We start from the raw sequence: 15,280 nt of genomic DNA, 5'->3' as shown, positions 1-15,280 counted from the left end.
TTACACATGCATCTGATTTCTTGATTGGAAGTAAAGAGTATAGTTGCCGCTAGAATTTAGGGAATGCTCATGGTAATGACAACATCCATCCTGTGTCACTGCAGAAAAGGTGAATAACTACTGGTGTAGACAAGGTAACTTCTAAGAGTTTAGAGCATGACAGTGAGCATTGTGCTGCTCTCATGTTTGTTTTGTGCATTGTTAAGTACATAATTTTATTTTCCTTTCATGGACAGTGAGTTCCAATCTCTTCATATGACTTTGTAAAAGCCATTTACATAGATTATCTAAATTATTTTTTATTTTTATTTTTTTTTAGACAGAGTCTCTCTCTGTCACCAGGCTGGAGTGCGGTGGTGCGGTCTCTGCTCACTGCAACCTCTGCCTCCTGGGTTCAAACGATTCTCCTGCCTCAGCCTTCTGAGTGGCTGGGATTACAAGTGTGCACCACCATCCCTGGCTAATTTTTTTTTTTTTTTTTGAGATGGAGTCTCGCTCTGTCGCCCAGGCTGGAGTGCAGTGGCGCGATCTTGGCTCACTACAAGTTCTTCTTCCGGGGTTCAAGCGATTCTCTTGCCTCAGTCTCCCGAGTAGCTGGGACTACAGGTGCCCGCCACCACGCCCAGCTAATTTTTTTTGTATTTTTACTAGAGATGGGGTTTCACCATGTTGGCCAGGCTGGTCTCGATCTCCTAAACTCAAGTGATCCACTCGCGTCTGCCTCCCAAAGTGCTGAGATTACAGGCGTGAGCCACCGCGCCTGGCCATTTTTGTATTTTTAGTAGAGATGGTGTTTCTCCGTGTTGGCCAAGCTGGTCTTGAACTCCTGGCCTCCGGTGATCCACCTGCTTTGGCCTCCCAAAGTTCTGGGATTACAGGTGTGAGCCACCGTGCCGGCCTCTATCTAAATTAAAATGGAGGAGTTGGTCTATTTACTATTGGTACTATAGAAATGATAGTAGTCAGCTTGGGCTACCATCACAAAATACCAAAGACTGGATGCTTAAACGACAGAAATATTATTTCCTGTTGGAAATAACGTTTGGTTCCAGCAAGGTTTTGTTTTTGGTGAGGGTTCTCTTCCTGGCTTGCAGAAGATAATCTTTCCTGCTCACTGCGTCCATATATGCTCTTTCCTCTGTGCCTGTGTTGCGCTTGAGCCCTCTGGTGTCTCTTCTTATATGAACACTAATCTTGCAAGGTCAGGGTCCTGTCCTTACAAGCTTATTTAATAATAATTGCTTCCTTACCCCAAATACAGCCACACTGTGTGTTAGGGCTTCAACATATGAATTTGAGGGAAGGACCCATACATTCAGTTCATAAGAGAAATGTAAATACAATGTAATATATTTAAATTCTCCCCTAGACTTATCTTTATCAGTAGCACTGACTATATCTTAGAAACAGGCAGACACCTTGAAATCATCAAAGATCGTTTTTTCTTTCTTGTCCTTTGGTAGCTAATTATTCAGTGAACCCTGTTCAGTTACCTTTATCTCTTGAATCTGCCTTCTTACCTCCCTTTTTACTTTATGCCTTAGGCCTGTAATCCCAGCACTTTGGAGACAGAGGCGGGAGGATCGCTTGAGGCCATGCCTTGGAGTTCTTCTCTTGAGTTCATCTCTTGTGTGAACAAAAGCAGTAACCGCTCAACTGGTCTTTATATGGCCATTCTGACCTTTTCTCAGTCTGTTTATTGCATTGACACCAGTGTGCATGTAAACCTGATTGTTAGTTCTTTGTTTAAAGCCAGGAAAGGATTTTTAACATGGCTTAGAATGTCCTTCCATAAACTTGTACCTGATACCTTTATCAGTTAGGTTTAAGTCTGGATGTATATTAAACAAAATAATAGTTTAAATAAGATATAAGGGTTTATTGTTTTTCACACGTAAATCTGGAAGTAGGATATCCAAGGGTCATATGGCAGTTCCATGGTCATCTAGGCTTTTTTCTTTTTTTCAGCCCAGAGGTCTTTTATTTTATTTTATCTTATTTTATTTTATTTTATTTTATTTTATTTTATTTTATTTTTTTTTGAGACGGAGTCTCACTCTGTCCCCCTTGCTGGAGTGCAGTGGCCAGATCTCAGCTCACTGCAAGCTCCGCCTCCCGGGTTCAGGCCATTCTCCTGCCTCAGCCTCCCAAGTAGCTGGGACTACAGGCGCCCGCCACCTCGCCTGGCTAGTTTTTTTTTTTTGTATTTTTTAGTAGAGACGGGGTTTCACTGTGTTAGCCAGGATGGTCTCGATCTCCTGACCTCGTGATCCACCCGTCTCGGCCTCCCAAAGTGCTGGGATTACAGGCTTGAGCCACCGCGCCCGGCCTATTTTATTTTTTTTAACATCTATTATGCCATGAATTCATAGGGAATAGGTTCCAGCAGCTCAGGCTCCTTCCTATTGGTTCTCACAAAGTGTGCTTCTCTGGGTGGAGCAGGCTGGCGCTTCAGTTGAACCCAGGTACCTTTCTCTTTGGCTTCTTTCTTTTTCTGATCATTTTCCTTCACGCGTTTCAGGAAGCTATCTCGGCTCTTAGAGTGCTTAATGTGCTCAATACGCACATTAATTCTCTTGGCAAGAATCTTGCCCTTAACTTGTTTGTTTACAATGCCAACAGCATGCTGGGTAACATGGTAGACTCTTACAGTTTTGCCATGGTAACACTTGTGGGGCATTCCTTTTTGAACAGTACCCATTCCCTTGATGTCTATGATATCACCTTTCTTACAGATTCCCATATATGTGGCCAAAGGAACAACTCCATGTTTTCTAAAAGGCCTAGAGAACATGTATCGGTTGCCTCTCCTCTTTCCCTTTGTGTTCGTCATTTTGGCAAATTACTGGAAGATGGCGGTTCTGGCCGAAAGGCCATCTAGGCTTTTAAAAATCTTTTTGATCTCGCCATCCTTACTGTATGGCTTATAACTTTTGACGTTCACTGAAATATAGATGTGTAAAATGGCTGCTGGAGATGCAGTCATTGTATCTGAGTGCCAGATGGGAAGAAGAGATAAGGGCAAAAGGATATTTGCCAGCTGTTACCTTTTAAGAAGCCTTCTTGGAGGTCCCCCCTAGTCATTTCTACTACATTTCATTGGCCATTTCTAGTTGCAAGGGAAACTGAAAAGTAGAGTCATTTAGCTAAGGACATTACTATCTTGACTAAAGTCAGGGTTCTGTTTTGTCTGCCATTATCATTCTAACCTCATTTCTGGCAACTCTGCTTCTTATACCCTATACTCCATTTATATCATACTACTTGCAATTATTTGATTATCCATGTCACTTTATTCTTTTATATGTGTTTTCCCTGCACAGAATAGCCCTTTGCTTTTTTTTTTTTTTGGCCAGGTGAACCCCTACTCTTTAGGAATCACCACTTCTTAGAAGCCTTTCCTGATTATTCCCTATTTTGCAACTCCATTGAATACCTCTACTTTAATGTTTCCTATCTGGTATTATAGTTATTTTTGTTGTGTGCTATCTTTTCTACTAAATTTTGAAGTATTAGAATATGGAGACTATGTATTACTCATCTTGACTGATATAAGTAGACATTTAATAAATGCCTGACAGCTGGGTGCGGTGGCGCATGCCTGTAATCCCAGCACTTTGGGAGGACGGGAAGGTGGATCACCTGAGGTCAGGAGTTCAAGACCAGCCTGGCCAACATGGTGAAACCCTGCCTCTACTGAAAATACAAAAATTAGCCGGGTGTGGTGGTGCGCATCTGTACTTCCAGCTACTCGGGAGGCTGAGGCAGGAGAATTGCTTGAACCTGGGAGACGGAGGTTGCAGTGAGCCGACATCACTCATTCTAGCCTGGGGCAGACAGAGTGAGACTCCATCTCAAAAAAAAAAAAAAAAAAGAAAAGAAGAAAAAAAAAAAAGCCTGGCACAGTAGACATTTAATTAATGCTTGTTGAAAATAATCAGATAAAAGTACAATTTAAAAATAGCTAGGAAGGGCCTGACACAGTAGTGCATGCCTGTAGTCCCAGCTACTTGGGCAGCAGAGGTGGGAGGATCACTTGAGCCCAGGAGTTGCTGAAAGGTTGGTGTGAGGGTGATGGGGGTTTGGGTAGGTGGTAGATTGGTGCCTGATTGCCGTGTGCTGCAAGGAACCAGAGAGTCTAACCACTCCTTGTAGACTTTCAACCAATCTCTATTTTTTTTTCACAGCCTCACCTTTTACCCCCCTGACTTTTGTGGTAATTGGTACCATCCATTTCTGAGCCTTTTGGGGCTATGGTCAGGGTAAATTCGTTTGCTTCTTGTTTGAATTTCTCGGCTGCTAGTGCTTAGGTTTTAACTTTCTTGGGTTGGCTTAGGTCAGTGACCACTTCAGATACTTAATGTGCACCAGAAAATTTTGACTGTCTCTTAGGTTCTCATTTCTCTCTTCTCCTATTGTTGTCTTTGTGAGTTTAAAAAAAAATTTCAATAGCTTTTGGGGTACAGGTGGTTTTTCGTTACATGGATGAAGTGTACAGTAGTGAAATCTGAGATTTTAATGCACCCATCACCCAAGTAAGGTACATTGTACCCATTATGTAGTTTTTTTTGTTTGTTTGTTTTATTTTTTGTTTTTTTGAGACGGAGTTTCGCTCTTGTTGCCCAGGCTGGAGTGCAATGGCACGATCTCGGCTCATCGCAACCTCCGCCTCCCGTGTTCAAGCAATTCTCCTGCCTCAGCCTCCCGAGTAGCTGGAATTACAGGCATGCACCACCATGCCCGGCTAATTTTTTTTGTATTTTTAGTAGAGATGGGGTTTCTCCAAGTTGGTCAGGCTGATCTTGAACTCCCGACCTCAGGTGATCCGCCCACCTCGGCCTCCCAAGGTGCTGGGATTACAGGCGTGAACCACCACGCCCGTCCCATTATGTAGTTTTTTATCCCTCTGTCCTTGTGAGTTTATATCTTCTTTTATTCTCACTGTAATTTTACTGAGAGAGGGATAGAGGGAGAGAGAGATTTTTAAAAAGTCCCTTTTTCCTTTTCTGAAGCTGCTTTTTCTTTCTAATACGAAGATAACTAATATCATTTCCTTATTTAAAAAATTTACCACACCTGGGCCGGGCACGGTGGCCCATGTGTGTAATCCCAGCACTTTGGGAGGCCTAGGCTGGCAGATCACTTGAGGTCAGGAGTTTCAGACCAGCCTGGCCAACATGGTGAAACCCCCTCTCTACTAAAAATATAAAATTTACCCAGTGTTATGGTAGGTGCCTGTAATCCCTTCTACTGGGGTAGCTGAGGCAGGAGAATCGCTTGAACCTGGGAGGTGGAGGTTGCAGTGAGCTGAGATCATGCCACTGCACTCCAGCCTGGGCAACAGAGCGAGACTCAGTCTCAACAACAACAAAAAAAAATTACCACACCTGTAATCCTAGCACTTTGAGAGGTCAAGGCAGGCGGATTGCTTGAGCTCAGGAGTTTGAGACCCCGTCTGGGCAACATGACAGAACCCCATCGCTACTTAAATATTCAAAAAATTATCCACACGTGGCAGTGGGAGCCTGTGGTCCCAGCTACTTAGGAGGCTGAGGCGGGAGGATTGCTGAGCCTGGGAGGCGGAGGTTGCAGTGACTGAGATCATGCCACTGCACTCCAGCCTGGGTGACAGAGTGAGACCCCATCTCAAAAAAAAACAACAACAACAAAGCAACGACAACAACAAAAACCACAGAACAGAAGTTAGGCTTGATTCTGTTATATTTTCTGTCTTGCTTAAATTTTTATTTTCAAAATTTTCAACATTTCACTGTATGGTGAACATTTTAATGTATTTATTTTCAGTAAATATGGATCTATAGGAACATTTCAGTGTCTGATATTCTAAGTGTATACAATAATTTATTCAATCTGTCCTTTGTTGATGGACATTGTTTGCTTCTTATAAATGCTTTAAAAGCTTATTTATATGTACATTTCCCGACAGTTTAAATGAATAAATTCATTAGTTATCAGATGGCTATATATATATGTATATACTTTGTTGGTTTTTTTTTTGAGACAGAGTCTCACTCTGTCATTGTCCAGGTTGGAGTGTAGTGGGGCTATCTCAGCTCACTGCAACCTGTGCCTCCTCAACTCAAGCAATCCTCCTGCCTCAGCCACCTGAGTAACTGAGTAACCCACCACCTAGGCTGGCTAATTTTTGTATTTTTAGTAGAGGCGGGATTTCACAATGTTGGCCAGACTGGTCTTGAACTCCTGGCCTCAAGGGATGCACTTGCCTCAGTTTCCCAAAGTCCTGTCATTACAGGTGTGAGCTATCATGCCCGGCCACCAGATTATATTTTTAAAAAGCATGTTACCAAGTAGTTCTTCAAATAATCTGTAACTAACAGTATAGGTGATTATCTATACTGTTATATAGGTAATCTGTTAGATTAATATACAATTAATAGATTAATTTTATGATAATATATTCTAATATGTTATTCTAATATTTAATTATATATTATTCTAATGTTATTCTAATAATATATTATTCTAATGTTTAATTTTCTTGTCTCCTTCACTGGAATGTGAGCAACCTAATTTGTTGCTAAAGCCATTAATGAAAATTAGGCATCTTGAAGAAATACGTATTCTGCAGCCGAAGTTACCTCCTTCAATTGCAAATGTTAATATTATAAATCCAATTTTAAATAAAGTACCTAATAGTCATACTTTTCTCTAGCTACTTATTAAACTAGTCGTTCTTATTGTTTTATCATTGCTCTACATGTTGATGAACCATGAACCCTCCCTTCCTACCACAAGCATTTATTGAATTGATTAGCTGTGTGCCAAGCACTCTTTAGTCTTTATCTTTTTTTTTTTTTTTTTTTAAGACAAAGTCTCGCTCTGTCACCCAGGCTGGAGTGCAGTGGCATGATCATGGCCCACTGCAGCCTTGACTTCCCGGGCTCAAGTGATCCTCCCATTTCAGCCTCCTGAGTAGCTATAGGCACGTGCCACCATGCGTGGCTAATTTTTCTGTTTTTGTAGAGACAGGGTCTCACTATGTTGCCTGGGGTGGTCTCTGACTTCTGGCCTCAAGCCATCCTACTGCCTTGGCCTCCCAAAGTGCTACGATTATAGGTATGAGCCACTGCACCCGGCCTAATCTTTATCTTACTGGTCCTTTCGGCCTTAACTTGGTAAGTCCCCTTTTCCTGACCTTTGGAGCACATACTCTTCTGCTTATCCTTCTTTTCTCCTGACTCTTCCATATCAATTTTCTTCCTCTCTCTTAGTTTTTCCCTCTGTTTCCTTCCTCTTGTAGACACTACAAACACTGGCTTCTTGTAGTTTGGTATGTCTCATTATGCTTCTTCCTCATGGTTTTAATTACTACCTCTATACTGATGACTCCTATCAAACCTCTCTTAAGCTTTATATTTAACATTCTAAAACCCCATTGCATTTTCCAAAGTTTCCCATATTCAGTGTCCTTAAAGTTTATCATCTTTTTTCCTGACTTACCCTTTTTTTTTTTTTTTTGAGACAGGGTCTCGCTCTGTCGACCATGCTGGAGTGCAGTGGTCTATCTTGGCTCACTGCAAGCTCCGCCTCCTGGTTTCACGCCATTCTCCTGCCTCAGCCTTCCAAGTGTCTGGGACTACAGGTGCCCACCACCACACCCAGCTAATCTTTTGTATTTTTAGTAGAGACAGAGTTTCACCGTGTTCGCCAGGATGGTCTCGATCTCCTGACCTCGTGATCCACCTGCCTTGGTCCCCCCAAGTGCTAGGATTACAGGCGTGAGCCACCGCGCCTGGCCTTTCCTGAGCCTCCCAAAGTGCTGGGATTACAGGCGTGAGCCACTGCGCCTGGCCTTTCCTGACTTACTCTTACATTCTCTGTCTACAAAATAACATAATCCTTGAAGTTTCTCAGTACTGGCTGGGCGCGGTGGCTCATGCCTGTAATCCCAGTCAAGGTGGGCAGATCACTTGAGGTCAGGAGCTCAAGACCAGCCTGGCCAACATGGTGAAACTAAAAATACAAAAATTAGCCTGGCGTGGTGGTGAGTGCCTGTAGTCCCAGGTACTTGGGAGGTTGAGGCAGGCAAACTGCTTGAACCTGGGAGACAGAGGTTACAGTGACCTGAGATTGTGCCACTGCACTCCAGCCTGGGCGACAGAGCGAGACTCCATCTCAAAAAAAGAAAAAAAAAGCTTCCCAGTACTGCTTCTACTCTCAGTCTAGCTTCAAGTTCTACTGACCCGCTGGATATTTCCCAAATTTAGCTCCTTTTCTTGTAGTAGCAGGCTGTCGCATCCAGATTTGTTCTGTTCTCTATATTATTGGTAAAGCAAGCTATCTGAATTATATCTAACTGTGTTTTGTTTCTTGGCTGCCTGCAGTTTTTATCTGAGTTGTATCTGACTGTGTCCCTTCCTTATGACAGGACAGAATCTCTGTGACTTGGTCTCACTACCTCTCCAGGTTTATCATTTGCTGCTCTGTGCTTTGTTTATTTTGTTGTAGTAAGATACTTTTATCATACGTTTCTATACTTCATTGTACTTTGAAGCAAACTGTAATTTCTGACCAGCATGTCCCTGTTCATTTTGCTTGGTTTAGCCTTTAAAATTTAATGTAATCCTCTTCATCTGGAAGAATTTGTTTTCTCTAGCGTGGGTCAAAGGTACCATTTCTGTCCCTCTATTGTGATTGTGGTACTGATCATGTAATAGTAAAGGGTGTTTATTTCTTTGTTCTTGTAGATAGAGATTGTTCCGTATAGTGAAAAAAAGTTTTCGATGCATAAAATAATGGCTCAGTAATTTTTTTATTTTTGATAATGAGTATCTAAAAATTTTAGGTTGTTAATATCATCTATTTATTAATTATTTTCTTTGTAAATAATGACAAAATCCAAGCTAACCTTGAGAACTGTTCTCCACATGGATGGAGATGTACTCAAAGAGTACAAATAATGTAATTTTTGTCACAAAGGAGATTAATGTATTGCTACTGAAAACATCAATGCCAGAATCCAATGGCATTTAGCTTACCTGCTAATTTGAAATATTCGTTACTTCTTCTTTGCCCCTGCCTAAAATTTGTATGCGTGTATTAAAGTTTTGTCTTTTGAAAATTGAGGGTTAAGAATTTTGGCTTGGCATGGTGGCTCATGCCTATAATCCCAGCACTTCTGGAGGACAAGGTGGGAGGATTGCCTGAGCCCAGGAGTTCAAGACCAGCCTGGGCAACATGGCGAGATCCATCTCTTTAAAAAAATATATATGTATATATACTTATTTTCTAAATTAGATGTGAAAATATTAGAATTATGACTAAATGTCATAGAGTTTGTTTTACTTAACCAAAAAAGAAGTGTAATGTTTGCCAAGTTTTCTTTTTTTTTCTTTTTATTTATTTATTTTTTTGAGACAGAGTCTCGCTCTATTGTCCAGGCTGGAGTGCGGTGGCATGGTCTTGGCTCAGTGCAACCTCTGTCTCCCAGGTTCAAGTGATTATCGTGCCTCAGCCTCCCAAGTAGCTGGGATTATAGGCGTGCACCACCACGCCTGGCTAATTTTGTAATTTTTGTAGAGATGGGGTTTCGCCATGTTGACCAGGCTGATCTTGAACTCCTGGCCTTAAGTGATTCACCTCTCTTGGCCTCACAAAGTACTGGGATTATAGGCATGAGCCACTGTGTCTAGCCTCAATTTTTCTTAGGAACCAGGTTGAAAAAAATTATGAGAGACCTCTTTTCTCTCCTGATTTCTTACCCATCTTCTGTTTCCAAATTGCAGTTACAGATGTAGAGCTAAAACGACTGAAGGATGCCTTCAAGAGGACCTGTGGACTCTCATATTACATGGGCCAGCACTGCTTCATCCGGGAGGTGCTTGGGGATGGAGTGCCTCCAAAAGTTGCTGAGGTAATCGTTTTGTTCTAAGTTTTCCTTTGAGGTAGTTATCCACCAGCCTAAGTTCCTGAGGGGCCTTCTGCTCTTAAAAGATTTGATCTTACCTGTAGTTATTTTTCTTCCTGAGTGGGTAAACAAGGTTTTGTTTTAGATGTCAACATGGCTATGTTCTTAGAGGCCAAATGGGAGTACTACAGAGCTGTAATTCTGTTTCTTTTGTACTTTTGAGCTTTAATAGCCACTGATTATGATCATGGGAACATTTCCATGATTGGCTTCTTATTCTTAAAAAGTTAATCTCTGTGACATAAAAATTTTTATGTTGCAAGTATGTTTTATAAATTTTATGTTAAATAAAACTTTTGCATATAGTAAAATGTAGTTAATTCTATAAAATTCAATGTTGCAAATGAAATACTAGCTTATTGGGACTTAATTAAGTTTTTATTTAAGTTCTACTAAAATGTTTAGGTAGAGATAAAATGTGCTAACTTGATATAAATATTCTCTTTCTAAAAATAATATGTTGAACCAGGCGCCACTGTGCGTACCTATCGTCCTAGCTACTTAGGAGGCTGAAGCAGGAAACTTGCTTAAGCCCAAGAACTAGAGTCCAGTCTGGGCAACATAGTGAGACACTGTCTCTAAAAAAATAAATAAAAGTTTACTATTTTGTAGTTATATACACAGATATGCATTTTGTGATTCTAAATGAGAAATAAGAATAAAATTTATTGGCTGGGTATGTTGGCTTATGCCTGTAATCTCAGCACTTTGGGAGATCGAGGCAGGAGGATCACTTGAGCTCGGGAGTTCCAGACCAGCCTGGGCGACATAGCGAGACCTCGTCTCTACTTAAAAACAACAACCAAAAAAAATTAGCAGACGTGGTGATGTGTGCCTGTAAGTCCCAGGTACTCAGGAGGCTGAGGCAGGAGGATTGTTTGAGTCCGGGAGATTGAGGCTAGAGCGAGCTATGATTGCACCACTGTACTCCAGCCTGGGTGACAGTGAGACCTTGTCTCAAAAGAAAAAAAGAATAAATTTTATAAGATAATAAAAATTATGGCTGGGCGCAGTGGCTCACGCCAATAATCCCAGCACTTTTGAGAGGCTGAGGCAGGTGAATCACAAGGTCAGGAGTTCGAGACCAGCCTGGCCAACATGGTGAAACCCTATCTCTACTAAAAATAACAAAAAATTAGCTGGGCTTAGTGGCGGGTGCCTGTAATCCCAGCTACTCAGGAGGCTGAGGCAGGAGAATTGCTTGAACCCAGGAGGTGGAGGTTGCAGTGAGTCGAGACCATGCCACTGCACTCCAGCCCGGGAGACAGAGTGAGACTCTGCCTCAAAAAAAATTATATATATTACAGCAATTTTAGGCTTGGTATATTATATAGAACCATTCTTTGCCATTTTTAATTAACCCTAGTTTCTATTTTATTTTATTTTTTTTGAGACAGAGATTTGCTCTTGTTGCCCAGGCTGGCATGCAATGACATGATCTTGGCTCACTGCAAGTTTCGCTTCCCAGGTTCAAGCGATTCTCCTGCCTCAGCCTCCCGAGTGGCTGGGATTACAGGCACCCACCACCACGCCCAGCTAATTTTTTTGTATTTTTAGTAGAGACAAGATTTCACCATGTTGGCCAGGTTGGTCTTGAACTCCTGACCTCAGGTGATCTACCTGCCTTGGCCTCCCAAAGTGCTGGGATTACAGGCATGAGCCACTGCGCCTGACAGACAGTTTCTTTTTTTTTTTTCTTTGAGACAGAGTGTTGCTCAGCTGCCCAGGCTAGAGTGCTGTGGCATGATCTTAGCTCACTGCAACCTCCACACCCCCAGGTTCAAGCGATTCTCCTGCCTTAGCCTCCTAAGTAACTGGGACTACAGGCACGTGCCACCTTGCCTGGCTAATTTTTGTATGTTTAGTAGAAAAGGGGTTTTACCATGTTGGGTAGGATGGTCTCAATCTCTTGACCTTGTGACCCCCTACCTCAGTCTCCCAACGCAGGCGTGAGCCACCTCATCCAGCCAACAGTTTCTATTTCTTTCGGAGTCTCGCTCTGTCGCCCAGGCTGGAGTGCAGTGGCTGGATCTCAGCTCACTGCAAGCTCCGCCTCCCGGGTTTACGCCATTCTCCTGCCTCAGCCTCCCGAGTAGCTGGGACTACAGGCGCCCACCACCGCGCCCGGCTAATTTTTTGTATTTTTTTAGTAGAGACGGGGTTTCACCGTGTTAGGCAGGATGGTCTCTATCTCCTGACCTCGTGATCCACCCGTCTCGGCCTCCCAAAGTGCTGGGATTACAGACTTGAGCCACCGCGCCCAGCCAACAGTTTCTATTTCTAACATATGTTGTGTGCTTTTGACTCTTGTGATTTATATAGTATTATATAGTATAGAGATTGCATTTGTTTTTGTTTGCTCTTGCTTCTCTAGTTTTTTTTTTTTTGAGATGGAGTCTGACTCTGTTGCCCAGGCTGGAGTGAAGTGGCGCGATCTCGGCTCACTGCAACCTCTGCCTTCTGAGTTCAAGCGATTCTCCTGCCTCAGCCTCCCGAGTAGCTGGGATTACAGGCATCTGCCACCATGCCCGGCTAATTTGTTGTGTTTTTAGTAGAGATGGAGTTTCACCATCTTGGCCAGGCTGGTCTTGAACTCCTGACCTCGTGATCCACCCGTCTCGGCCTCCCAAAGTGCTGGGATTACAGGCGTGAGCCACCACTCTGGCCTTCTCTAGTTCTTTTAATTGTGATGTTACGGTGTCGATTTTAGATCTTTCCTGCTTTCTCTTGTGGGCATTTAGTGCTATAAATTTCCCTCTACACACTGCTTTAAATGTGTCCCAGAGATTCTGGTACACTGTGTCTTTCTTCCATTGGTTTCAAAGAACATCTTTATTTCTGCCTTCATTTCATTATTTACCTAGTAGTCATTCAGGAGCAGGTTGTTCAATTTCCATGTAGTTTTGTGGTTTTGCGTGAGTTTCTTAATCCCGAGTTCTAATTTGATTACACTGTGGTGTGAGAGACAGTTTGTTGTGATTTCTGTTCTTTTACATTTGCTGAGGAGTACTTTACTTCTAATTATGTGGTCAATTTTAGAATAAGTGTGATGTGGTGCTGAGAATGTATGTTCTGTTGATTTGGGGTGGAGAGTTCTGTAGATGTCTGTTAGGTCTGCCTGGTGCAGAGCTGAGTTAAGTCCTGGATATACTTGTTAACCTTCTGTCTCATTGATCTGTCTAATATTGACAGTAGAGTGTTAAAGTCTCCTGTTATTATTGTGTGGGAGTCCAAGTCTCTTTGTAGGTCTCTAAGGACTTGCTTTATGAATCTGGGTGCTCCTGCATTGGGTGCATATATATTTGGGATAGATAGCTCTTCTTGTTGAATTGATCCCTTTACCATTATGTAATGGCCCAAGATGGCCAAATAGGAACAGCTCTGGTCTGCAGCTCCCAGCGTGATTGATGCAGAAGACGGATGATTTCTGCATTTCCAACTGAGGTACCTGGTTCATCTCATTGGGACTGGTTGGACAATGGGTGCAGCCCACGGAGGGCGAGCTGAAGCAGGGCAGGGTGTCTCCTCACCCGGGAAGCACAAGGGGTCAGGGGATTTCCCTTTCCTAGCCAAGGGAATCTGTGTCAGACTGTACCTAGAAAAACTGGACATTCCTGTTCAAATACTCACTTTCCCCAAGGTCTTAGGAACCAGCAGAGAAGGAAATTCTCTCCCGTGCCTGACTCCGCGGGTCCCATGCCCACGGAGCCTTGCTCACTGCTAGCGCAGCAGTCTGAGATCAAACTGTGAGGTGACAGCCTGGCTGAGGGGCGTCCGCCATTGCTGAGGCTTAAGTAGGTAAACAAAGCTGCCAGGAAGCTTGAACTGGGTGGAGCCCACCTCAGCTCAGCAAGGCCTACTGCCTCTAGACTCCACCTCTGTGGGCAGGGCATAGCTGAACAAAACGCAGCAGACAACTTCTGCAGACTTAAACGTCCCTGTCTGACAGCTCTGAAAAGAGCAGTGGCTCTCCCAGCATGGCATTTGAGCCCTGTCTGACAGCTCTGAAAAGAGCAGTGGCTCTCCCAGCATGGCGTTTGAGCTCTGAGAATGGACAGACTGCCTCCTCAAGTGGGTCCCTGACCTCCGTGTAGCCTAACTGGGAGACACCTCTGAGTAGGGGCCTACAGACACCTCATATAGGTGGGTGCCCCTCTGGGATAAAGCTTCCAGAGGAAGGATCGGGCAGCAATATTTGCTATTCTGCAATATTTGCTGTTCTGCAGCCTCTACTGGTGATACCCAGGCAAACAGGGTCTTGAGTGAACCTCCAGCAAACTCCAACAGACCTGCAGCTGAAGGACCTGACTGTTAGAAGGAAAACTAACAAACAGAAAGGAATAGCATCAAAATCAACAGAAAGGACACCTACACCAAAATCCCATCTGTAGGTCACCAACATCAAAGACCAAACGTAGATAAAAACTACAAAGATGGGGAGAAACCAGAGCAGAAAAGCTGAAAATTCTAAAAAAAAGAGTGCCTCATCTCCTCCAAAGGATCGAAGGAACAAAGTCAGACAGAGAATGACTTTGACGAGTTGACAGATGTAGGCTTCAGAAGGTCGGTAATAACAAACTTCTCCGAGCTAAAGGAGGATGTTCGAACCCGTGGCAAGGAAGCTAAAAACCTTGAAAAAAGGTTAGACGAATGGCTAACTAGAATAAACAGTGTAGAGAAGACCCTAAATGACCTGATGGAGCTGAAAACCATGGCATGAGAACTTTGTGATGCATGCACAAGCTTCAGTAGCCGATTCGATCAAGTGGAAGAAAGGGTATCAGTAATCAAAGATCAAATTAATGAAATAAAGTGAGAAGACAAGGTTAGAGAAAAAAGAGTAAAAAGAAATGAACAAAGCCTCCAAGAAACATGAGACCATGTGAAAAGACCAAATCTACGTTTGATTGGTGTTCTCTCAGCAAAAGCCCTACAAGCCAGAAGAGCGTGGGGGCCAATATTCAACATTCTTAAAGAAAAGAATTTTCAACCCAGAATTTCATATCCAGCCAAACTAAGCTTCATAAGTGAAGGAGAAATAAAATCCTTTACAGACAAGCAAATGCTGAGAGATTTTGTCACCACCAGGTCTGCCTTACAAGAGCTACTGAAAGAAGCACTAAACATGGAAAGAAACAACTGCTACCAGCCACTGCAAAAAGTGATGGGAAGAATGGAACCAAGCTGGAAAACACTCTTTAGGATATTATCCAGGAGAACTTCCCCAACCTAGCAAGGCAGGCCAACATTCAAATTCAGGAAACACAGAGAACACCACAAAGATATTCCTCGAGAAGAGCAACCCCAAGACACATAATTGTCAGATTCACC

At 42.9% G+C, this 15,280-nt stretch overlaps 2 protein-coding genes across 7 annotated transcripts in view; one reads left to right on the top strand and one right to left on the bottom strand.

The window, feature by feature from the left end:
- The window catches only part of LOC105476867 (ubiquitin specific peptidase 32), a 254,106-nt gene that overhangs the window by 72,668 nt on the left and 166,158 nt on the right, over positions 1-15,280 (top strand). For all 6 annotated transcript variants that reach the window (XM_024791263.2, XM_011733147.2, XM_011733146.2 and 3 more), the window contains one exon: positions 9,768-9,895. In XM_024791263.2, the coding sequence (XP_024647031.1) occupies positions 9,768-9,895 (128 nt within the window). The remainder of the gene's footprint in view (positions 1-9,767; positions 9,896-15,280) is intronic.
- LOC139359589 (large ribosomal subunit protein eL21-like) lies at positions 2,352-2,853 on the bottom strand. The gene has a single exon (XM_071082804.1). The coding sequence runs from the start codon at positions 2,831-2,833 to the stop codon at positions 2,354-2,356; it is 480 nt and encodes a 159-aa protein (XP_070938905.1). The 5' UTR covers positions 2,834-2,853; the 3' UTR covers positions 2,352-2,353.

The sequence above is a fragment of the Macaca nemestrina genome, chromosome 17 (assembly GCF_043159975.1).
Source record: "Macaca nemestrina isolate mMacNem1 chromosome 17, mMacNem.hap1, whole genome shotgun sequence".
Taxonomy (NCBI): Eukaryota; Metazoa; Chordata; class Mammalia; order Primates; family Cercopithecidae; genus Macaca; species Macaca nemestrina.
This window is presented reverse-complemented; position numbering and strand designations above follow the sequence as displayed.

Bases quoted from the DNA above. Each gene is read 5' to 3' on its own strand.
- LOC139359589 (XM_071082804.1), bottom strand. From the start codon at position 2,833: ATGACGAACACAAAGGGAAAGAGGAGAGGCAACCGATACATGTTCTCT.